Source organism: Macrobrachium nipponense, chromosome 24, assembly GCF_015104395.2.
Source record: "Macrobrachium nipponense isolate FS-2020 chromosome 24, ASM1510439v2, whole genome shotgun sequence".
NCBI classification, from domain to species: Eukaryota; Metazoa; Arthropoda; class Malacostraca; order Decapoda; family Palaemonidae; genus Macrobrachium; species Macrobrachium nipponense.
In genome coordinates this window covers 4481046-4505496 of record NC_061091.1, presented here as the reverse complement: position 1 = coordinate 4505496, position 24451 = coordinate 4481046, and the positions used below count along the sequence as shown (strand labels likewise).

General features: G+C 44.8%; 1 protein-coding gene across 1 annotated transcript in view; it reads right to left on the bottom strand.

Annotated features, from left to right (window-relative positions):
* The window catches only part of LOC135205129 (tudor and KH domain-containing protein homolog), a 52493-nt gene that overhangs the window by 20545 nt on the left and 7497 nt on the right, over positions 1-24451 (bottom strand). The window contains exons 6-9 of the mRNA XM_064235485.1: positions 21668-21741; positions 18590-18694; positions 17658-17771; positions 6623-6721 (exon numbers count right to left, since the gene is read on the bottom strand). Coding sequence (XP_064091555.1) covers positions 6623-6721; positions 17658-17771; positions 18590-18694; positions 21668-21741 — 392 coding nt within the window. The remainder of the gene's footprint in view (positions 1-6622; positions 6722-17657; positions 17772-18589; positions 18695-21667; positions 21742-24451) is intronic.

Genomic DNA, 24451 nt, shown 5'->3' with positions numbered 1-24451 from the left:
AGGCGTTGACACTCAGGCCTGAGGTGCCGAGTTCTCTTCAGATAGCGCCGTAGCACCCTCACAGGACAAAGCATCATCTCATCTGCATCATTATCGGTGAAATCCTTCAGGGAGGGGATCATGAAAGACTTGAACCGGTCGTCAGGGACCGAAGGATTCCGAGTCTTCGCTACGAAGTTCGGGACGAAATTGAGCGTCATGGATCCCCATCCCCTGGAATACTTGACATTGAAGGAAAGACCATGAAGTTCCCCTACTCTCTTCGTCGATGCCAGGGCCAGCAGGAAGAGGGTCTTGAGGGTCTGATCCCTGTCTGACGACTCTCTGAGTGGCTCGAAGGGTCTGCGAGTCAGACTCCTAAGGACGAGAGTCACATCCCACCCCGGGGGCCTGAGTTCCCTGGGTGGGCAAGACCTCTTGAAGCTCTTCATCAGGAGGGAGATCTTGAAAGAAGAGGAGATATCCACACCTCGCAGTTTAAGGACTAGGGCCAGGGCGGCTCTGTATCCTTTAACTACGGAGACGGAGAGGAGCTTCTCTTGACGAAGGAAGACGAGGAAATCCGCTACCTGCTGAAATGTGGCTCTGAGAGGAGAGAGACCCCGTCCACGACACCAACCACAGAAGACGGACCACTTCCCCTGGTAGACAGCTGCAGAGGACTGTCTGAGGTATCCAGCCATCACTGTTGCTGCGCTGAGAGAAAAGCCTCTCGCTCGCAAGAGATGGTGGATAACAGCCAACTGTGAAGAGACAGGGACTCAACGGACCGGTGGTACCGTTCCTCGTGTGGCTGGCACAGGAGGTTGTCCCAGGGGGGAATCTCTCTCGGCGCTTCGGCAAGCAGAGCCAGCAGGTCCGGGTACCAAACGGGTGCCACCAGGATCATCTGAAGGTTCACAGTGATCAGCGCCCTGCTGATCACTATGCGAATCAGACAGTACCGGGGAAAGGCGTAAACGAAGAGGTTGTCCCACGGATCTTGAAGAGCGTCCTCTGCAGCTGCCCATGGGTTTGGCACAACCGAGTAGAAAACATGAAGTTTTCTGTTGTGCCGGGTGACGAACAGATCCATGACTGGATGCCCCCACAGGTTAAAGAGCCTTTCTGCCACGTCTGGATGAAGGGACCATTCGGTTCCTATCACCTGATCCCGATGGCTGAGCTTGTCGGCTACCACATTCTTCTTGCCTGGAATGTAGCGGGCTGACAGCTCTACTGAGTGTGCCACGGCCCACTCGTGCACCTGCAACGTCAACTGGTGCAGCGGGAGGGACACTAGGCCCCCCTGCTTGTTGACGTACGCCACTACCGTGGTGTTGTTGCTCATCAACACCACCGAGTGTCACACCAGATGGTCCCGGAACTCTTGGAGAGCAAGGAACGCTGCCTTGAGCTCCAGGACGTTGATGTGAAGGTGCTTATTGCGATGCTCCCACACGCCTGCAGTCAGCAACTCCTCCAGGTGTGCGCCCCATCCCTCGGTCGATGCGTCTGAGAACAGCAACATCTCCCGGGGGGGAGGGGGGGAAAATGTGAAGAGGCACTCCTCTTACGAGGTTCCCGTCGTCCAGCCACCAGGCTAGGTCCTGCCTCACCTCCTCCGTGAGAGACACAGGGAAGAAGGGAGGGTCTCTTGCCTGTGACCAACACTCCTTTAGTCTCCACTGAAGAGACCGCAGGTGAAGACGCCCAAGAGGGACTAGCTTCTCGAGAGACGACAGGTGACCGATCACGACCTGCCACTGCTGAGCTGGTTGCTCCTGTAGAGACAGGAACAGTCTTGCTGCCTCCCTGAACCTGCTGATCCGCGAATCTGCAGGGAAGACTCACTCTGCTACCGTGTCGATCAGCATGCCCATGTACTTCATCCTCTGCTTGGGCTCGAGGTCTGACTTCTCGTAATTCACTACGATCCCCAGATCGCGGCAGAATTCAAGTCATCGATCTCTGTCCTGCAGCAACTGCAAGCGGGAGCTCGCCAGGACTAACCAATCGTCGAGATACCTCAGAAGACTTATCCCTACCGAGTGGGCCCAAGTCGACACCAGCGTGAACACCTGTGGGGCGATTGAGAGACCGAAACAAAGTGCCCTGAATTGGTACAACATCCCGTCGAGGATGAAGTGGAAGTACTTCCTGGAGGATTGACGGGTGGGTATCTGGAAATACGTGTCCTTCAGATCCACCGAAAGCAAGAAGTCGTTCTCCCCAGAGTCTGGCGAACGAATCGGTTCAAGGGAGAGAGATCTATCACCAGGCGCCAGGCCCCCGAGGACTTCTCCACCAGGAAATGTCGACTGTAGAAGCCCGGCGACTGATCCCATAAGATCTCCACAGCACGTTTGCTCAGCATAGCTTCTACTTCCTGCCGAACCGTCACGTCCTTGGTCGAACCAGGAACGTACATTTGCAGATGGACCGGGTTGGAGGTGAGGGGTGGCCGAGACTCGAAGGGTAGTAAATATCCCTCCCGAAGGACGTTCACTATCCAGGTCTCTGCACCGTAGCACTCCCATGTTGCCCAATGGCTCGCCCGGCACCCACCCACTTCTGGCAGCAGGTGAGGGGGAACGCCGTCCTTAGCGTTTCCCTCCTCTTCGACTTCTTCCCAGATCCTCCTCGAGAGAAGGACTGGGAGGAGGGCCGGTTGCGATCACTCCTTACAGCAGAAGTCGAAGGCAGAGTCTTTCCTCTCGGCTTCGACGAGGCGATCGTCTTGGCCGCAGAGGAAGCGCTAGCTAAACTCTTGGGCTTAGCCGCAGTCCTCCGAGATTGCCCAGCCACCTTGGAGACTGCCTGGTGGACGAGATGGTCACTGTCGTCAGTGCGCCGCTGTTCCACTGCAGCGTCCACCATCTTTCTGGGGAAGAGAGAGGAGGAACTCTGCACCGGTCCGTTGCGAAGACCTAGAGCCGCCTCACGCCCAGCTGCCTGGTCACTTGGGTGAAAACAGCGTCTCTACGCTGGAGAACCAGGTTGGCCCACAGGTTAGCTGTCTGGTGGGCCAGGTAGGAGATGGCCCTACCTCCAGACTGGCACAGTCTTACAAATGCCGGGTCCCATTCAGGAGTGATGTTCCCCAAGGTTTTCGGCACTGTGAGGGACCACAGGTCGATCCAGGAGACTGCTTGGAATGCTGCAATTGCGGTAGATTCCAAGGCAAGTGCTTCTTGCTGCGAGAACCAGAGGTTCTCCGACAGGAGCTGCTGCAGAGACACCCCTGGAGTTAACCTGGCTAGCTCCAGGTTAACCTGTTTGGGCGGGAGAGGGTCCTCTGAAGGCACGTAGAAGCGCATCTGTCGCGGTAGAGGTGGAGGAAGGAGCTTGGAAGACCTACCGGACCGAAGCGAACCCTCCTGTCCGGAGACGAGAGCGTCCACTTGGCTCAGTACACTGTCAGCCAAGGCCGATCGCGGCAGACCCACCGTCGTCCTGGGTTCCTTCTCAGGTCCCCAAAACGACTCCAAGCCCGATGTGGGCGCGGAAGGTGGAAGCGGCGATCCTTCCCCGAGGTCGTTGTGCTGACGAATCAGAGCAATAACCTCCGTGAACAACCTCTGGATCTCAAGAGTGACTGCATCCTGCGGAAATGGACCGTCAAGCCCGTCCAGTGAGAATGCCTCCCGAGACCCTCTTCCTTCCACGGAAGGTTCCACGGAAGGAACCACAACAGACCCCTCCTGGTCTCCTCCTGCCACTTGCGCATACGATCTGGTCGGTCCTAGGACCATGCCAGGTTCGTAGGGTGTCGTGGCGCGACACTCCTGATCGCCTCGCTCTTCCCAGTGAAGCCCAAGGAAGTTGAAGGGATCGGAGAGGAAGACCTGACGCTCCGCCCGTGCCCACCGGCAGAACCGGTGTGCTGAGGGGGCTGCAGGCTATCACCAACCCGCGGTGGCAATCGAGCAGCAGGCCTGGTCAAGTGGCTCTCCTGGGGAGAGCAGCTGGACTGAGAACGGCGGCGACGGTCCCGAGCGCCAGAAGAGCTGCTGCTGGTCCCCCTCTCCGCCCGGTCCCAGTAAGAGCGGCGGTCAGGGGACCTGCAGAGTCCGCTATCACGGTGGGAGCAAGGCCTGTCCTCATGGCGCGTCACACCACTTGGACCAGCCGAGGCTGGTTCAGGCGACTGAGGGGACCGCTTCCTCGCTTCAGCCCGCGACCGGTCTGGGACCGTCGAGTCAACCCTAGGTACCAGCGTAACGCCGCGAGAGCGATCGCTGGTCTGGTGGGAGTCGCCTGAGCGACCCCCGCCAGTCTTCCGCTCCATGCGTGGATCCTGGCGCTGAGTGGACTAGGTTGCCTGGGTCTTGGCTGTACGGTCACCCGCAGGTGACCATACACTCGGTAACTCTCGCAAACGAGAGGCCGAGACGGTACCTGGCACCGAGGCAGAACCCCTGGCGCCAGGCGAGGAGGTACCGGTGTTAGCCGGCGCTCCTCCGGTCCCCGTCTTCTTCTTCCTTGCGGAAGGAGAGACGGGCCCCGTTCCCAAAGGAACAGGAAGACCGGCGGAAGTCCCGACCGTCCTACCAGAGTGGGACGGACCCTTAGAAGTCTCAGGACAAGCCTTCTTGGGGGGGAGGAGGCAACCTTCTTCTTCCTTGGCTGTGGGGCCTTAGAAGTTGAAGGGGAAGCGGTGGCAGACGACAACGACGAAGACGACGACGACACCTTCCTCTTCTTCTTCTTCTTCTTCTTCGTCAACTTCCTCAGCACCACTGTCAGGTCTTCCACCCAGGACGGAGCTGGGGCAGTTGCCGAAGCAACAGGGCCCAACTGCACCTGTCCGGAATGACCTGGGGTGGGAGCAGCAACACCACGGGCAGGAACGATGGCGGCAGGAACTGGTACCGGAACTGGAGCGGCAGCATATTCAGGAACAGGAGGCGGGGCAGGAACCAGCGGCATCCTCTGCACAGGAGGCAGGTCCAGGGGAGAGCTCTTGGGACACCGGAAGTCCGGGGCTGCAGCAAGAACGGCAAAACCAGGTGGCGGCGTCACAGCGGGCAACATAACCTCCGGCAGCGGCGCCTGCACAGCAGCTGTAGGGGTCACTGTGGTAAGGTGCTGGGTGTACACCAGGTGCAGCGGAGTAGCGTAGCCAGGCGTGGACACCGTCGTGGTAGTTGTGGTGGTCGGGCCGTGCGTTACCGGCATGGCCCCTCTCGCCAGGTGACTCAGCAGCCCCTGGACCATCGGTGTCCCTCGCAGCCCCAGCGAGTACCAGGCCTGTCCGAGATCGTCCCCCATGGCAAGCAGATCTGAGGAAGGAAAAGTCGGGTGAGTTAGTGGGGGGGTCTCCCCTTGCCTGGGGGAGGACAGTTCCCACCCCGAGTGAGAGAGGAGAAGGAGCCATACGAGGGAGCTGAGATGGAGGGAGAAAAGAAGAAGGTGTCCGTAACCAAGGAGAACCCTCCGACGACTCCTTGGCCGGCTTACACGACTTCTTCCTCACCCCCACAGCGCTCCCACTGCTCCTCCGACCAAAACACACAAACATCACGTCTCGGTGCGAGAGCATTCCCGCCCTCTATACCGAGTACAAAACTCATGAGGGTCAATCTCAATAGATGATCGAAAGGCCCCACACTTACGGCCCTCCACACCAGGGCACAATCTGCGGCTGATGGGGGGGCGAGGGGGTCTCTCCGGCTCTTGGGATTCCATTTTGAATCTCAAAAATCACACAATTCACTGTATTGTATACAACAACACACACGTACTTACATATATCCTTGGACAAATACACACAGTAAAAGGGAAAGAAAAAAGCCTTCATGCAGTGAAGCAAACAAAACATACGACAAGAAGCGGGCAGAGAGGCGAAGAGCAACACGTCCATCCACCAAACGCGACCGAAAGCAAAGCGACTCCACTCCTCGCAGTCGAACTGACCGCCAACTGCCGGACAAGTAGTTAACTACTGAACCCCTTTGTTCGAAGCTTACGACCGGTTCAGCTGCCGCTAAGTACCTTCCTCTTGTTAAAGGACCGAGGGTTTTTTTACGTATTGGAACAAAATAATTTTCAATTGAATCTTGACAATGTTAATGTAAATATGTTACATTATACTGACAGGAAATTGGCAATGAAAGCTGGTCACATGTTATGTGGATGATTCCGATTACCAGACAGGTTAAACACTACTCATCACGCATTTCTTTATATTTGCATTGACGGCTGCCATAACACCCAAATAAACTAGTGTAACCAATAGGGAAATGATATATCATTAACATAGAAATAAAAGTAATAATTCACATGAAATAAAATGATGGTATAATACACTTGTTAATAGATATATCCAGCAATTGAGTAGGTTTTGCTCAAGTGGAAACCATATGAAAATGCCTCAATTGGACAACTGTAAGTAGTAGTAGTCTCAAAGACCAGCTATAGAACCAGTTTATGCCACTGACCAAGTAATTTACATCTGAAAATAATTTGCTCACTTCAACTTACAAATTCAGGCATTTAACAAAACAATTGTTTACATCACTTATGAATTATGTATAGTATAGGGAAAGTACTTGTTCTATATGAAGAACATCCTAGCATTCTAGACAGTAAATTTAATACACTCATGAGCTAATAAGTGTACTGTAATAATGATTCTTACCTTTTCTAATTCATGCAATTCTCGATTTTCAGAAGAATCATAGTACTCTGTCATGTCAATTACTAATTTGTCTAGTTGAATGGAACGAGAACCAACAACCTGTTTAAATAAAACCAATTATTTCAATGAATAGCAAGGAATGTTATAAGTCTTCAGAGGCAATTCTGCAAGATTAAAAATATGCAGCCAAATATGAGGGTTCTGTGAAGGTGAATAGGAGAATACAAAGTATGAAGATAATAACTGCTTAATCCAAAAAATGACAAAATATAAAAATACAAATTTGTACTAATTTTGTATTTTTCATACTAACAAAAAAACCTGAGGTCTTAACATTAGGATTTACTAGCGCCAAGCTGGAAACCGGTAGACTTAAAATTACACTTGTGAGATCCAGGGACTAATGGCATCTATACCAGGTCACGGGGCATGTATACCCAGAATGCCCACGGCTACCTGTGACCCACCAGTTATATTTCTAACCCAGTTTAGACTGCTAGAGGGGTGGTTCGAGGTGGGCCTTTAAACTGTTAAGACCTCAGGGTTTGTTAGTTATGAAAAATACAATTAGTTTTACAAATTTGGTATTTGTTCATACACGAAACAAACCTTCGGTCTTAACATTAGGATAGACTTACTATTGGAGGGAGGTAAGTCTCTACAACTGACTGGGAGTTTGCCACCTTATCCATTTCCGAATATATAGGGAAATTCTAAGAGAATGGACAATGAACCTAGGACCAAAGATATAAGCGGATCTATTGGTTTTCTCCCACTGGGTGTAGATACCATTCTACTGTTTACTCTTGTCCCTTGCAACTGGATCCACCTTCACCCCTCTTTTCCCTATTATCCAGAGGGGTGTGTTGCTACTGAAAAGTATATCATCACCTAAGATAGCTTCACAGTATGGCTGACCACCTCACCTGCATCTAGTCCGTTCCAGCACATGACGGTACTCTCCTTCATATTGCCCGTAGTTAAAGGAGTAGAAAGAAAGTAGTAAAGAAAAAAGACCAGTCATCCCATTCATTCTACTTTCATACCTTCATCTTAGACTAGACGCAAACTGACCCGCCAGGGGCACTGGATGAACTATATCACTTGTTGGGCCGCCACCACTGGATCCACCTTCACCCCTCTTTTCCCTATTATCCAGAGGGGTGTGTTGCTACTGAAAAGTATATCATCACCTAAGATAGCTTCACAATATGGCTGACCCCTCACCTGCATCTAGTCCTTTCCAGCACATGGACTGTACTCCCCTTCATTGCCCGTAGTTTAAGAGTAGGAAGAAAGTATTAAAGAAAAAAAGCCAGTCATCCCATTCACTCTACTTTCATACCTTCATCTTAGACGTAGACGCAAAACTGACCGCCAGGGCACTGGATGAACTATATCACTTGTTGGGCCGCCACCACTGGACCCAAGGAAAGGGTGTCCAAGGATCTATGGGCAACATCTTTCAAATAAAATGAGGTGAAAGTTGTTTGGCGTTTCCACACACCAGCTTTCAGAATTTTATCCACAGACATGTTCTTCTTAAATGCCAGGGAAGCACTCACGCCCCTGATGTCATGAGCTCTAGCTCCCACCTGGCTATCTGACCCTCTGTCTTCTGCCGTATAAGCATCTCTGATCGTCTCCCTTAGCCAAAACGATATTGTATTCTTGGACACTTCCTTCTTGTTCCGTCCTGTACTTACGAACAATCTCCGGCACCCCGGCCTGAGGTGCCTTGTTCTCTTTAAGTACTCCCTTAGTGCCCTGACGGGGCACAGGAGCATCTCAGCTTTGTCGTTGTCTACAAAGTCTGCCAAGGAAGGTATGGTAAAGGAGTCGAATCTGCCGTCTACTATTGTTGGATTTTGGGTCTTGGCCACGAATTCTGGGACAAACTCAAATACCATTGATCTCCAACCTCTCGAGTGCTTTATGAGATATGAGAGGCCATGTAGCTCCCCCACCCTTTTGGTTGAAGCCAGGGCCAATAAGAAGACTGTCTTCAGGGTCAGGCTCAGGCTCCTATCCGTGGACTGCCTTAGTGGTTCGTAGGGGGGTTTTGTCAGACTACTCAGTACCTTGGTCAGATCCCAATCTGGGGCTTTTAGCTCCTTTGGTGGGCATGACTGTTCAAAGCTCCTCATCAGCATGGCCAACTCCCATGAAGACGATATGTCCACTCCTTTCATTCGTAAGACTGAGGCTAGAGCCGCCCTGTACCCCTTCACTGCAGATACAGACATATGTTTTTCTGTTCTGAGATATATCAGAAAGTCTGCTAACTGCTGAATAGTGGTACCGAGTGGAGACACGTTCCCTCTACGACACCAATCACAGTATGCTGACCACTTTCCTTGGTATACTGTCGCAGATGATTTTCTGATATTACCTGCCATCTGAGTTGCTGCTTTCTGCGAAAACCCTCGCGCTCGGAGGAGATACTCGACAGTCTCCATCCGTGAAGCGATAGGGACTTCACCGACTGGTGGTACCTCTCCACGTGCGGCTGACACAGAAGGTTGCTCCATTGAGGTAACTCTCTTGGCACATCTACTAGGAGTTCCAGTAGGTCTGGAAACCACTCTGCTTTCGGCCATAACGGGGCTACCAGGGTCATCTTGAGGTTCTGAGACCGCATTACCCTGTTCAGAACCTGACGGATTAGACAAAATGGAGGAAATGCGTACACGTCCAGATTGTCCCAGGGGTGTTGTAGCGCATCTTCTGCTACTGCCTCTGCGTCTGGGACTACCGAACAATACACTTCCAACTTTTTGTTGTACCTGGTTGCGAATAGGTCTATGATCGGTCCTTCCCACAACATGAGCATCCTGTCCACCACCTGTTGGTGTAGGGACCACTCCGTTCCCAGAATCTGATCCCTGCGGCTCAACTTGTCGGCCACTATGTTTCTTTTTCCCGGAATATACCTGGCCTTGATGTCTACCAGGTTCTCTATAGCCCACTGGTGAAGTTGAACTGTCATCACATGTAACTGCCGAGAAACTAGGCCTCCTTGCTTGTTTATATAAACTACTACAGTAAGTCCTCGGGTTACGCTGGTCTCGACTTACGATGTTTCGTGGTTACGAACGCGCCCCCATAAAAATATAAAAAATAATATTTTGCGTCGTTCCGTCTTACGCGGTTTAGCGTCGTAAGCAACGTAAACAAACGTGAACTAGTTCCGGGCGCACGGCGGAAGAATACGCTTTGTGGGGGAGAGGACGGCGTCGCTTCGCTACGCTCATTCCTCGCCCATACGCCATTTTGGTTGTTTACACTGCCTCTCTCTCCCTCGTGTTGTATCGTTTTTGTAACTTTTTGCTCTTTGTTATGGCTCCCAAGCGCAAGGCGGACTCTTCTGATGGTAGTGCATCGAAGAAAAGAAAGGCCATCACCATGGAAATTAAAGTGGACATTATAAAGCGATCTGAGAAGGGAGAAACGCCAACAAACATTGGCCGCTCGCTTGGCCTTAGCCGTTCGACCGTTGCTACCATTATCAAAGATAAAGAGCGCATCGTTGAACATGTGAAAGGATCTGCTCCTATGAAAGCGACAGTGATAACTAAGCAGCGTAGTGGTCTAATAATTGAAATGGAAAGGTTATTGGTGCTTTGGTTGGAAGACCAAAATCAACGGCGTATCCCAGTCAGCCTTATGGTGATTCAGGAGAAGGCGAAAAGATTGTTTGAAGCGTTGAAAAAAGAAAAGGGGGAGGGAAGTGAAAGTGAAGAGTTTGTGGCTAGTAGGGGTTGGTTTTATGCGATTTAAGGCTCGGGCCAATTACCATAACCTTAAATTGCAAGGTGAAGCTGCTAGTGGGGATGAGAAAGCAGCGAGTGAATTTCCTAAAGCGTTGTCTGAGATAATTAAGGAGGGGGGTTATTCTGCTCAGCAAGTGTTTAACGTAGACGAGACAGGTTTGTTTTGGAAACGTATGCCTAACCGCACTTACATCGCCAAGGAGGAGAAGTCAGCACCCGGTCATAAAGCCAGCAAGGAGAGGCTAACTTTACTTCTTGGGGGTAATGCTGCTGGCGACTTCAAACTGAAGCCCTTGTTGGTGTATCAGGCTGAAAATCCAAGGCACTCAAGGGCATTTGGAAGGGTCAACTACCAGTAATTTGGAAGTCCAACAGAAGGCATGGGTGACACTTGCAGTGGTTTGAGGACTGGTTCGTAAACCATTTTGTTCCAAGTGTGGAGCGGTATTGCGCCTCCAAGGGTATCCCCTTTAAGGTGTTGCTAGTGCTGGACAATGCCCCTGGACACCCTGCCCAGCTTGGGAGACTTCAACCCTAATGTCAAGGTGGTTTACCTTCCACCTAATACCACGGCCCTTTTACAGCCTATGGACCAAGGAGTGATTGCTTCGTTCAAGGCCTACTACCTACGAAGGACAATTGCTATGGCTTTACAGGCAACTGAAACCAAGAAGGACTTGACTCTGAAGGACTTTTGGAAATCCTACAACATCCTTGATGCTGTAAAGAACATTGCTAATTCCTGGGAGGAGGTTAAGCAAACAAACATGAATGGTGTCTGGAAGAAAATTTGTCCTCAATTTGTGAATGATTTCCATGGGTTTGAGGACACAGTTCAGCTAGTTGTCAAGAACGTTGTTGCCCTGAGTAAGGAAATCAATTTGGAGATGGAGGTTGATGATGTTACAGAGCTGCTGGAGTCTCATGGCGAGGAGTTATCTGCTGAGGACCTGATACAACTGGAGAAGCAGATGATAGAGGAAGAAGAAGAAGCACCCACCCCAGAGCCTAAGGCTTTCACAAGGCAGGACTTGATAAGAGGTTTTGCAGAGTTGCAGCAAGCGTTGTCAACTTTTGAGGCTCAGGATCCCAACTTGGACAAGGTTCACTAGGGTTTCCAGAGGCGTCATGGATTTGATGTCAGTGTTACAAGGAGATCTTGGATGAAAAGAGGTCGCTCTCTGTTCAGACTAACCTGGAGCAGTATTTTAAAGAAGGTAGAGAGGCCTGCAGGAGATCCTGTACCCTCTACCTCAGCTGCCTCTGCTAATCCAGACTCGCCTGCCCCACAATCTCCAGCACCTTCTGAATGTTCTGCTAACCCAGACTCACCTGCCCCAGTATCTCCAGCACCTTCTGTAGGTTCTGCCTCACCTAAAGACTCACCTGCCCCAACATCTCCCAGTAGTATGTTACTGCCTCACCTCAAGAATCACCTTGCCTCAAGGCATATCCAGCAACTAGTATGTTCTGCCTCACCTCACAAGAAATCATCTGCCTCCAGCATCTCCAGCAAACCTTCAGGAGGTTCTTTTTGCTCTTCACTAACCTCCCCCAGTCTCTCCAGCACCGCAGCTTCCTCTCAGTGTGCAAGCCAATCAAACTAATAAAGGTAAGGAATTGTTCTCTCGTTATTGATAGGTATTTACATTAAATCATGTGGTATTTTTCAATGTTTCCGACTTACGCTGAAATCGTGTTACGACGCATCGTAAGAACGGATCAACGTCGTAAACTCGAGGACCCCCTGTGTGTTGTCTGACATCAATACCACTGAGTGTCCCTTTACTCTCTCCCTGAATTCCTGTAGAGCCAGAAAAGCTGCTTTCAACTCCAGCACGTTTATATGGAGTTCTCTGTCCTTGCAACTCCATTTTGCTGACACCATCAACTCCTCCATATGGGCTCCCCAGCCTTCTAGTGACGCATCCGAGAACAGCAAGATGGTGGGGAGGAGGATTGTTGAAGGGGGACACCCACTGTCAGATTGTCGTCGTTCACCCACCACAGCAAGTCTTTCCTCACTTCTGCCGACAAGGGAATTTGCTCGTACGGGTGATCTACTGTTTGGTGACCAAAACTCCTTCATCCTCCATGGAGGGACCGAAGGTGTAGCCTTCCTTGTGGTACTAGCTTCTCAAGGGAGGTTAGGATTCCCAGCACCACCTGCCACTGTCTTGCTGGCTGTGTCTGCTTTCCCAGAAAGGCATTCACACTTGTTTGCATTTCTCTACTCTTTGGTCTGTCGGGAATACTTTGGCTTGTGTTGTGTCTATCACCATTCCCAGATATTCCAAACGTTGACTTGGATCCAACTGCGACTTCTCCTGATTCACCACAATACCTAGGCTGTGACAAAGCTGCAGGAGGGCCGCCCTGTCCCTGAGTAATTTCTCCCTGGACTTTGCTATCACCAGCCAATCGTCCAGATATCTTATTAGCCTGATCCCCTGAGCATGCGCCCACGCCGACACGAGGGTGAACACTCTTGTAAAAACTTGAGGAGACGTTGTCAATCCGAAGCACAGGACCTTGAATTCGAAAGCTTTCCCTGCAAGACTGAAGCGGAGAAATTTCCTTGAAGACTGATGGACTGGTATCTGAAAGTATGCGTCCTTTAGATCGACTGTCAGCATAAAGTCTCCGATTCTGACTGCTTGTAGAACCGTTTTCGGAGTTTCCATCTTGAAACTGGTTTTCCTTATAAACAGATTCAGCGTTGACAGGTCTATTACTGTCCTCCACTCCCCGTTGGCTTTGGGTACCAGGAAAATCCTGCAGTAGAAGCCTTATGTCGGACTGCATACTTGTTGCACAGCTCCTTTTTCCATCATCTTCTTCACTTCGTCCTGCAGAATAGTGGCCTTCTGAGATTTGTGGGCATAAGTGACGTGGGGTAATGGTTGATCTGTCAGGGGCGGGGTTACCTCGAACGGGATCAAATACCCGATCCTGAGAACATCCACCACCCACTGCTCTGCCCCTAGTTTCTGCCACACCTTCCAGTGATTTGCCAGGCAACCCCCCACTGGTGTGGCCGAGTGATGGGAGGCGCCCATCCTATCTTCTTGAGCCTCTCCCTCTTCCCCTATTGCCCCTTCCTCTGTTGTTTCTATTGTGAAAGGGCCGATGAGTTATCCTCTTTGGGGAAGAGGGTCTTGTGACTCTATTAGGGATGCTATGTCTCACTGTCTTCTTTCGAGACATCTGCTGTTGTCTTCCCTCCAAAGGAGTAGCTTGACTGTTAGACGTTTTCCTAACTGCCTGTTGCACCAACCTATCGTTAGTGTCCATCCTTCTTCTATCTATCGCCTCTTCCAGTATGACCTCTGGCAACAGCAGTTGCGATTCCAAGATATCCCCATTCCTCATTGCTAACAGGGGAATCCAAATCCATATTGCGGCTTAGTCTAGCCAACGGCTGCATCTCTCCTCATTAGCAGGATATTTGCCCAAACATTGGCACTTAAGTTTGTCAGGTACGCAATCGCCTTGGAACCTGACTGTAGTAATCTAATGAACAATGGTTCATCCACTACTTTCCTTCTTGCTTCCGAGGATGCAATCTTCGCCACTGCTGTTGACCAAAGGTCTAACCAAGAAGCAGCCTGAAAGACAGAAGAAGCTGTTGCTTCTAACGTAGCAGCACCTCTTGGTACGTCATCGAAGGGCACTCCATTTTAACCTGATCCAAGGTTAATCCAGGCCTTAACCTTACAACATTAGGGTTCATTTGTCTAGACAGCAAAGGGACCTTCGGTGTCGTATAATATTTCCTTTGCTTTATCATTGGAGGGGGAATAAATTTAAATGATCTATTAGATCTTAAGGAATTATCCCTCCCTGCAATCTTTGCGTTTACGTGTTGCAAGACCGATTCCGCATGACTCGAACAAGGCAATTCATACGACACCTTGGTATCCCTCTTTAGTACCAAATGCCATGTCAATTCCAGGAGGAAGCATACTGGCCGGTGTTTCTGTCTTCTCCGAAAGGTTATTGAATTGACGAATTAAATCAATCACCTCTGCATACAAGGCCAGAAACTTTTGGTTTTCTCCTTCCTCCGGCTCTAGTGTACCATTCTCCGTCACAAGGGATGTTGTCTCGCCTCTATCTTCTGACAGACGGCCCGGAATTCCACGGCCGCCTGCCCCTACGGCCGCCGTCTCTTTGATCTTTGCTGGCCGCTGTTGGCTCGATCCCGGATAGTCAGCAGGGAACGAGAACGTCTCACTCTTTCTCTGCTCACGGATCTAGAGCGAGAATCTCGTCTAGATCTCCAAGATGAAGGCTCCCTTAAGACAGAGATAAGTTCGTCTCTATTAGTATTGGCATCGTTTTCGAGCGTCGGCGAGCCCGGCCTCGACCTTCTATCCAGACGGACACTGCCTTCCACGAACGTATCCGCCGAGGTTGCCAACTCTCTATTTTTCGTACTTTTAATAGGAGTTTTATCGTCCTTCATACGTATTTTGAACGGCCTTACGGGCGAAACTGGACCTGCCATTCCATCCTCTGCTGCACCTTTCGCCGCCAACGTCGATTTTACCAGAGGTATCGCAGTTTTTTTGCGATCCGAACTGGCAACCCCGCCTCGGCCGCTAGCCCGCCGGCCGTCACCTCTCTCGCTTGTTCGGATTCTTGCGAACGGCTTCGTCTGCCAACCTTGTGCTTAATAGCCACATGGACTTTCCGACCTTCTTGCTGACTTGGAAATGACAGTCTTGGTCCGAAGATGAGGAAGAATTGATTCTTCTCTTCTTAGCCCGAGGATCCGCCAGGAACTCCCGAATCCTCCTCCAACGCTTGACTGGCGCTTGCCGTGACGTTATCGGACTCAGCGATGACGCCGAACTAGAGGAAGAAGACGAAGAAGGCGAATCACACTTTTTCTTTTTGTCTCTCTTATTCATTATCTTCTCTATATCCTGTAATTTCTGCATTACAGTTTGCATTGACGGGTCACAAGGCATATTAGCGTCTGGGTGCAGCGAAAAAGGCCGAGAATCGGTCTGTGACGTCATCACGCCTGCCATATCGGAGTGTGACGTATGTTGTGACGTCATCCCTCTCGTAGGGAGAGACTGAGAGGTTTCTGCTGGCAACCGCACGTTTGCTGCCAAACTACCTCCCACGTTCTGCATCGCTGTAAACACTGAGTGGGATGGTGAAGCCGCGGCATTAATTCCCATAAATTGCAAGCCCGGGGGATGAGGAACATTCAGCGCTGCCGGACCCTGCTGGAACCGTGACGTCATATAATGCGCAAGCAGACCATCCAAGGTTGGTACGCCTGGTAGGCCTAGCGCTGACCACGTACCATCTAACCTATGCGCTTGAGTAGCAGGAGCCTGGAACAAAGATGGCGGATCTCCCCCTCTACTTGCTGGGAACAAAGGAGTGTGCAAATTATTCATAAAATTACCCAAGGCCCCTCCTGACGTTTCCGATACAGAACCGCTAGGAGAAACCGAAGGGGTATGAGACAAATCAAAAGCAGGTGGAGAAACATATGGAGCAGCCTGGTTTATTGGCGATACAAAAGAAGCCAGTAAGGTTTGGTCATCCAAAGATGGCGTCACCCCCTTCCTTTTGTATTGGCTTTTCCCATAGAACTTCTTCCACTGTTCCACCGACCAACCGCGACAAACAGAACACGGATTAGTAACCGTACATACGTTTTCCCTGCACCTACTACACGTTGGATGAGGATCCGTCGACACCGAAGTTAGGAACCTAGAACATGGAAAGCCACTGACTCCTGGGCATTTCCTTTGTCTCCTCTTCGAAACGGTAGACGATCCCGATGTTGAGGCAAAATTCTCCATCATACCACGTATACACTCTTACCAAACACTGATCACACTTGGAGAAAGAAAAGGAATGAAAAAAAAAAAAAAAAAATGAAATGGATAAAGAACGGGCAAACTGAAAAACCGGCTTTAAATCAGATAGACAGTAACACGTCTTATCTTAAAGGCGGTAGGAAAATAACTGGTGGGTCACAGGTAGCCGTGGGCATTCTGGGTATACATGCCCCGTGACCTGGTATAGATGCCATTAGTCCCTGGATCTCACAAGTGTAATTTTAAGTCTACCGGTTTCCAGCTTGGCGCTAGTAAATCCTAATGTTAAGACCGAAGGTTTGTTTCGTGTATGAACAAATGGTCAGTACAGATAAGCATAATGCTGATTACAAATAGTGAAAATCTTCAAGAAAAGATTTTGATACTATGCAATGTTCAGGATTCGTTTATATCTATTAAAGCACTCTTGTAACTTTGCACACTTTACAAGTGATAGAAAACTTAAAAGTACAATGACCTAGATTTATATACTAATTTAAAGTTGGTATAGCAATGAACTGGTGCTTAAAACTTAAAATGAATTAGCTTTGATTGCAATTTGGTACTCTGTAATTATGCCCAATACTTGCTAAACATACAATAATCAACTAAATTTGACAAAGTCAATGAAAAATTTAGGTAAAATATATACAGGATAGAAGTGTTGAGCACCAACTTCACAACCAACCCATAAATACCATCACAGATGCTAGATAACTGTATACAGGAAGTTAATATAAGTTTAAGAATAATGTATACAATACATAAAAAATATTATCTCAAATACTACTAGCATTGCTCAATTCTTGAAAGAAGGGTATCACATATGGCATGCCTTGCCTTGCACATTGCACTGTATATGGTAATATATTGGATCTTTGCAGCATCACTTTGGTCACAGTTGCATGGCATCCTGTCTTTTATTTATCATCTTTAACTTGACCTTGCTCCAACTGTCATCTCATTTATTTAAAAATATATTCTCTGAGTGAGCTACATGAATCTGGAAGTGAGACTTAAAATAAAGTTCATTTTTATATATGGACAGTTGCCATTGGTAAGCTAATGGTGACATTACAATGAAATTACAACAGTATATTAGATAACTTATTTTCAAACATTGGTCACAGGAATACATACAATCAGTCAGTACAATGCTGCAAAATTCTGCCACGAGGGGGGGGGGGGGGTATAAGTATAAAACAAAAATGACTGATAAAGGAAAAATCTGAGCAAATCTTACTCCTTGAGTTTATGTTTCTAGTAATTTCCTGAGAAAAAGCTAATGATGTGCAAGTTCAGTGACTGCAGTTGCCATGTACACCATACAGAATATAAAAGTAAATCTTGAAGTGTTTATATCTATTACATTAAGAGATTTCAAAGCACAAGTCTAAACCATCATGAAACTACCTGGAGCCAGAAGTGGGCAGCTGAATCCACTGCAGACACATAAGCCTCAATGAAACGGTCACTGGTTGTTGCGGCTAGAGATTCTTGGTGTAATGAGCTACTCATTGATGGAGGCTATAACAGAAAAGTTACAGTACATATTACCATTACAGTTTTATAATAGGAGCTGCAAATTGATAACCATTAGTAAGTTAGCTTGATAATAACAAAATTTAACAAATGTGTGAAGTACCATATCTTACTAATGTCAATTTTGGCAACAGAAGGGAAAGAATCTTGAGAACATATGGACCAAATCAAATGACAGAAATAAACTGAAATGACTAAAACTATTTCAGTTCTTCATTAGGCAACTGTGAACTGATGGATAAAACTATTTCAGTTCTTCATTAGGCAACTGTGGAAGTAAGTTACATACATACTTTGTAAGGTGAACTTCAAGTACAAACATTTTTCCATATTAAAATCAATTTACAAAATTGGTGGTTACATAGAGTACAAACCTCAAAGTAACTTAATCTGTTGAAGGGCTAGTTTTACATGAATAACTACTCTGGTCTACTAAAAATTAAACCTACAAGGCATCTACATAAGTTCACTTATCAAAATTCTTATACAAACAGAAAACTGAAATATTTATCTATGATTATGTTTCCTTATGAAAACTACACACAATGTCCCATCACTTCCAACAAACCATCTGCTATGTTTTACAAAATCTGTCAATATATTTTCTTTGATTCTTTATATAAAAGAATGTTAAAATTTCCTATATCAATATTTTACTTTAATGGTACTGCAAATCTCTCTCATTAAAATTCAAAACCACTTCACAGTACATAGTAAAATTTCCACTTCAACCCACTTTGCCCACAAGGCTGATAAAATTGGCATTTGCCTTAGTGGAAGATAACAACCACGAATATGCTTACCTGGCTATCATCACTATCATGAGCACTCTGCCTCCCTCTTGCCCTTAAAGACATATTCATGGCAGACTTCTGAATCTGTTGGCGCATTTCTTCTTCCTCAGCCACCTGTGAAACATAACTTTATCATAAGTTCTGTTTATTCATAGTCTTACTACAACAACATTTGAATGATAAAAACATTAATGAACATTCTCTCTTCACTGACAAACCTCTCACTTATGCCTAAATCTCCAATTAATGGTGGACATAATAAATGTACAGAAAAATTGCTTACTGACCAAACATCCTGATAATCTGTTAAATACTACCATTCTCTGTCTATGCCAAAATATATACGGCAGTCAGAAAGGTTACAGGCACACTTCTTAGAACAGTTTCATGTCCATCTTATAAATTACACACCTCTTAATTTCATCTAAGCCAAATGAACACAGAGAAGGCACCACTGACTTTCAGGCTCTTCAGCTAGACATTTCATCTCAAAAGCAACCATCATCGCAAAAATGTGTGTACCTATTCATATTAATGGTCTCCATTTGTGTTAATATCAAGCAATTCTCATATGCATGTGATTTGATTATTTATTTCAATAGTAATAATTTTTCAGGTAACAGGTACACATTGAAAGGTGTGCACATCCCTGATATTGATGAGCTTAAAATTCGGGAAGTAAAAGATGCCGATACTGTTAAATTGATCTACCACTTATCCACAACTAATGGTTGTACTAAGAATTAACTTAATACCTCTTCAAAAATCTGCTGGCTCACTGCATACAAGAGATAAAACTAAAACACTGGAAAATGGCTTTTGAAAATCTATTTCCTAGTAAATAAAGAGATCTTGCTGAAAAAATATAAGGAAATTCTCATCGCCTTTATCTACTAAGTCACCAGAACAGAAATAACAAAGTGCTACTAGTGTCCTTCCTACAACAGGCCAGGATTCTGTCTTCAACTCAACTGCTGTTAAACTGTGGAGGGTGAGGGAGTAGAAGGATCTTCCACTTAGCTGCTTTCAACAAGCTTTTTTTTCCCTCAGTATCAGGGATTAAGCAATGTGATTGGGGTAGGATTATGATAAAAAGCTCTGGTTTGTATACATAGGACTAATACAAATTACAATACTTTAAAAATCTGTGACTTGTTCTGACAGAAATACACTAACACCATGGGCATAAAGTGGCCAAAGACCCACTGACGTCCTTCACGCCTTTCCTTGTTCACTTTTCCTGTTTGAAACCATGTTGAACAAACACAAGTATTATAACATACAATGAAAAAAAATGAGAATACAGTACTAGTTTCAATCTGCTCAGTCAGAATGCAGCTGACCACCACCTAACTACCTTGTTGACAAGTTTCAATAACTTAATCAAGTGTGTGCTGAGAAATACTTTTACATAAAAGGTGCTTGTTTGGAAACCCATAGTACAAAAATGTTTCACATTTGGATTAGGTGGAAACAAAATACGTAATAAGTAAAATATTTTTGAAGGTTAAAATTGTTGGAAGGATGTAAGTTGAAATGTTCTGAGTTTTGCTGACACTGCTAATTTCAAATATTACCTTTTACCATAATAACAGTATCATTTAGGTATATACCCATAATGACAATTTTTGCAAGTCGTTAAATACAGTAACAGATTCAACAATACATACGTTTATAAATAATATAAAAGTACAAAATGCACAGCAGGTGAGCATGCATTCATTTGTTTGCTGATTTTGTATAGAGTATATACCCATTTTATCATGATTACAAGAAATAGTAGACATGTCACAAGGCCTTGGTGAGTTTGTGTACATGTGCAAGGTTTATAAAAAAAATATATTATAGATATTTGTACTGTTATATACTACGATGGCATACAAAATTTACAAAATTCTTACACCATACAAAACACATCATAACTTGAGCTTAGGCTATTGTATACCACTGGTTGAAACCTTGTGTATGCAATATGCATTGTGCTACATTTACTAATACATTAAATGTAATTATTATTTATATAAGTAATTGTACTGCATTACATATTTAACCCAAGTTTCAACCAAAGATGTACAATACTCCAACATGTTTTGAACTGCACAAGTATTTTGTACATTTGTGTATGCAACACCAAATAAATAACAATACAATATTGCTATTAATACAACTCTTAAAAAAACACTGCACCCACAAGAAAATTTAGATTGATTATCAGATTTTTAATGTCAATACATATACCAAAATAAAGTACAAGGTGCACATATACACTCAAATGCACTGCATATGGTACTTTTTTTATACTTTATCATTCCCACTTGTATGGTTGAATTCATTAATGAATTTAACTGCTTACAAGATTATCCTCAAATCTTATTATGAAATAAATGCTACATAAAAAGGCAGAAAAAACAAGACAGATTTCTACATGATGGCTTTAGGGCATAATGTAGCCTTTATTACTGGGGCTTGAGTATTCATTACTTATTAGATTTTAATGCTTTTTTCATTAAACTAGATCCTTTAAATCTAAACTGAACATAGAAGTACAACATAAGTCTTATTTCTGTCAGAGTACAAACTTACTAAAATAGTAAATAACACAAGCATGCTACAGTTCATTTATTCAAATCATACAAGACAAAACTAAGCTATGTTAATCACAAACAATTGTGATTAAAATACATCATAAGGGGATAATAATAGGAGTAAGCTAAGACAAAAGAGACTGCTGGTAAGTCACTCTTTGACACAGAAACCTTGTTGGAAGCTTAGGACAAAAGACAATACAGACTGCATAAGGGGTGACAAAATGAGATGACTTCTCATAACACAACACACACACTGTTAGTATACAATATCACAAAATAATTAGAATAAAAGAAATATAAAGCATTAGTATGCACAACGATATAAAAACCATTAAAACTTCAAAAAGTACAGACCCTAGAGTTTCTAAAGTGGATATACAGTTCCTCAAGAAACAATAAAGAAGAGGTAGCTATACAAGAAGGCATTACAGAAATGGAAGGAGGAGTGGTCGAATGCATGGCAGAGCAAAGATCAACATTACAGTATATATTACTTTACCTTCATCAAAAGCTGTGTCTTTGCTGCTTCAATCTGCTCTTTGCTTCCCTTAAGAATAATTCTCCTCATATCATCTGCATATCATCCATACAAAAACAATAAGATATAAATCATGCAAAAGATATACAACACTACAAAAATGTTCTCAATTTGTGTACCTTATGTGCAGGCTGCATGCTAAATGAAACAAAAAAAAATTAATAATGTAAAATGCTGAGTATAAAGTGTTTACTAAACACTTTAATAAAGACATAAAATATGTAATTAATGATGGAGAAGTGTAATGTATAACTAAAATAATTGTGTAGTGATGACATTGTGAATAAATCTTCAATAATATATGGTAACCAACATGAGTAAGCTTATGTTATCGCTGATCTGTCTTGAAAATTTCTAAGCTGACTGTAATACAATAATGGTTACAAAAACTAAATTAGTACAAATGAAACTGGTTAACTATAAAAATGTATCAAAATGCACGTATACATTAAATCATTTCTGTGCATACAGTTTTGACAATGCCATAATGAAGTATTCAACAAAAAAAAGCCTGTACATTTACATTAGAACTGTAATGTACTAACAACACAACAATCCCTACAATCAAAATCAAATGTAACCAAAAAAATAAGTAATGTGGGGATCCCAGTTACCACACCATAACCCTGATCGAAGCCCTAACAACATAAAAATGAACTTATTTAACAATGCTTTAATTCATGCAAATCCATAAGTGTGTTTAGAAATGGGTTGTTTTAATGAGCTATATACAGAAACATAAAGCATTATGAAGAAATTTACTGAGGCCACAGAGTTAAATTTCTAGGCTTTTATAGTGTTCATTGAAAGGATTATTTAAGTAAGAACTGAAACCTGAGGCAACACAGAAAATCAGTTACCAGAAAGGAGGATATAAAAAAAAGGTGAAAGGCAGAAAGCAATGCCGACTGAGCTAAAGGGACAGTACAAAGAATCCTTAATACCATCTATTGGTGTACATCACATAGCAAACTGCAAGTGGCAACCCACAGGCTGATTTTTATGCCAAGGCTGATGGAACAGTCAACCTAATGCCCTTAGCTAGATAAGCATGAAGAACACAAGAAGAGGTAGACTTATTTCCTAACAGTCAGGGAGAACTAATTTAGGAAAAGCAATCCAAGCTTTGCAGCAAAGGTATGGAAACACCCAAAAATTATATAATAGTTTTACCAGACAACCAAATCATTTTCAGACTCTTGAGGAATCGGTCACAGATTTCCCAAAGAATGGTCAAAATTATTACAAGAGAAAGTTGGGAAGAGAAAAGGGAACAAACCGAAACTAAAAATGAAAAGTAAAGCATTGCTGTTCGGGGTTAAATGGCAACCTAAAATACATTTTGTATTGCCTCTAGCTGTACTATTTTTTTTTCCCAAGGGAGAAGCATTCAAAATATAAGAGTAGTACATATTCATTGCTGAACATCCTGCTGCATGATTATTGTACCGATGAAGCATACCAATTGGACAACAGAATAAGAAGGCATTCTGTATGTCAAAATGTAAATGAATAAATTTTACTTAAAAAATAAAATTAAATGTGACTCATACATTTCACAGCTATAAAAAATTATTACTCAAAGAGCTGCAAGATGTACAGTATTGAAGCATTTGGATATTATGCTGTATGTATATCATACAACATAACCTTTCAAAAATGCAGAATAATTTGCAACCATTGAAAGACGCTGCTGATACATATGCAAGCCTAGGCTACAGTGGTAGCTAGTAATGATGCACATCATATACTTCATATAGTACACAGTGTGACATAGTACATGGTGTGAACATCTACTACGCAGGCCTGTTCTGTATAGTACTACGTATAATATCTGCCTAACATCCTACTAGCTTGAACAAATCCATGTTAAGCAACATACACCTGTTTTCCAAATAGGGATAAATAAGTATGCAGCGTATCAGATACTGTAAATACTGGAATGACGAACTGATATCACCACTCAAATAAACAGTTTATGAAAGCCCCTCTTTTCATCTATTGATCTTTTTATTAACTTTTAGAAGATTTAGCTATTTGAACTAAAGCATGTGGTCTCCTAAACAAGCCTGAAGAAACCTAAATACTGAAATCAAAATGTTGACTGAAGCGTCCATAGTTAGAAGCCTTCCAACACATATTTTGCATTAAACAACTCAAGCTGAGATAAACTTTCAGCTTCTTCTTTAATACTGTTTTGAGATATTAGAAAGCTTACACATAAAAGCTAAAAGGAAACTATTCAAAAAAATATATATATTTTCTAAAGTTTAAGGTGCTTAAATACCATACTCTGTTAAGGAGTACTATAACTTTTCTAATTTTGTGCCCTAGTCGTCATGTTTAAAAGCTCAAATTATATAAAGTACCTCTGCAGTTGTATCAAATTTGGCTGACAAAAATTGATCATTTAAGGCTTAGAATCATAAAGCCTTACGAGACTGCTACTTTCACCACTGCATTTTAAACTGGCTACTCAAGTGTTTCAAGTGTAAGCAGTGTAAGAGTTAACCTCGTTAACATGAAGACTTTTACCGAAATCCCAGCAGCAGCTAAAACCCTGTCATAACAAACAATCTAGCACTAAGTCTAATTCTTACATGCACAATGAATAAAGGAGCAACAATGTGATTTAACAAGCACCAGTTACATTTTCCTTTTATATCCTGTATCTTAATTTAAAAAACAAAATGTCAGCAACCTTATTTTACATAACTTTGTCTCCCAGAGAATAAATTTGGAATA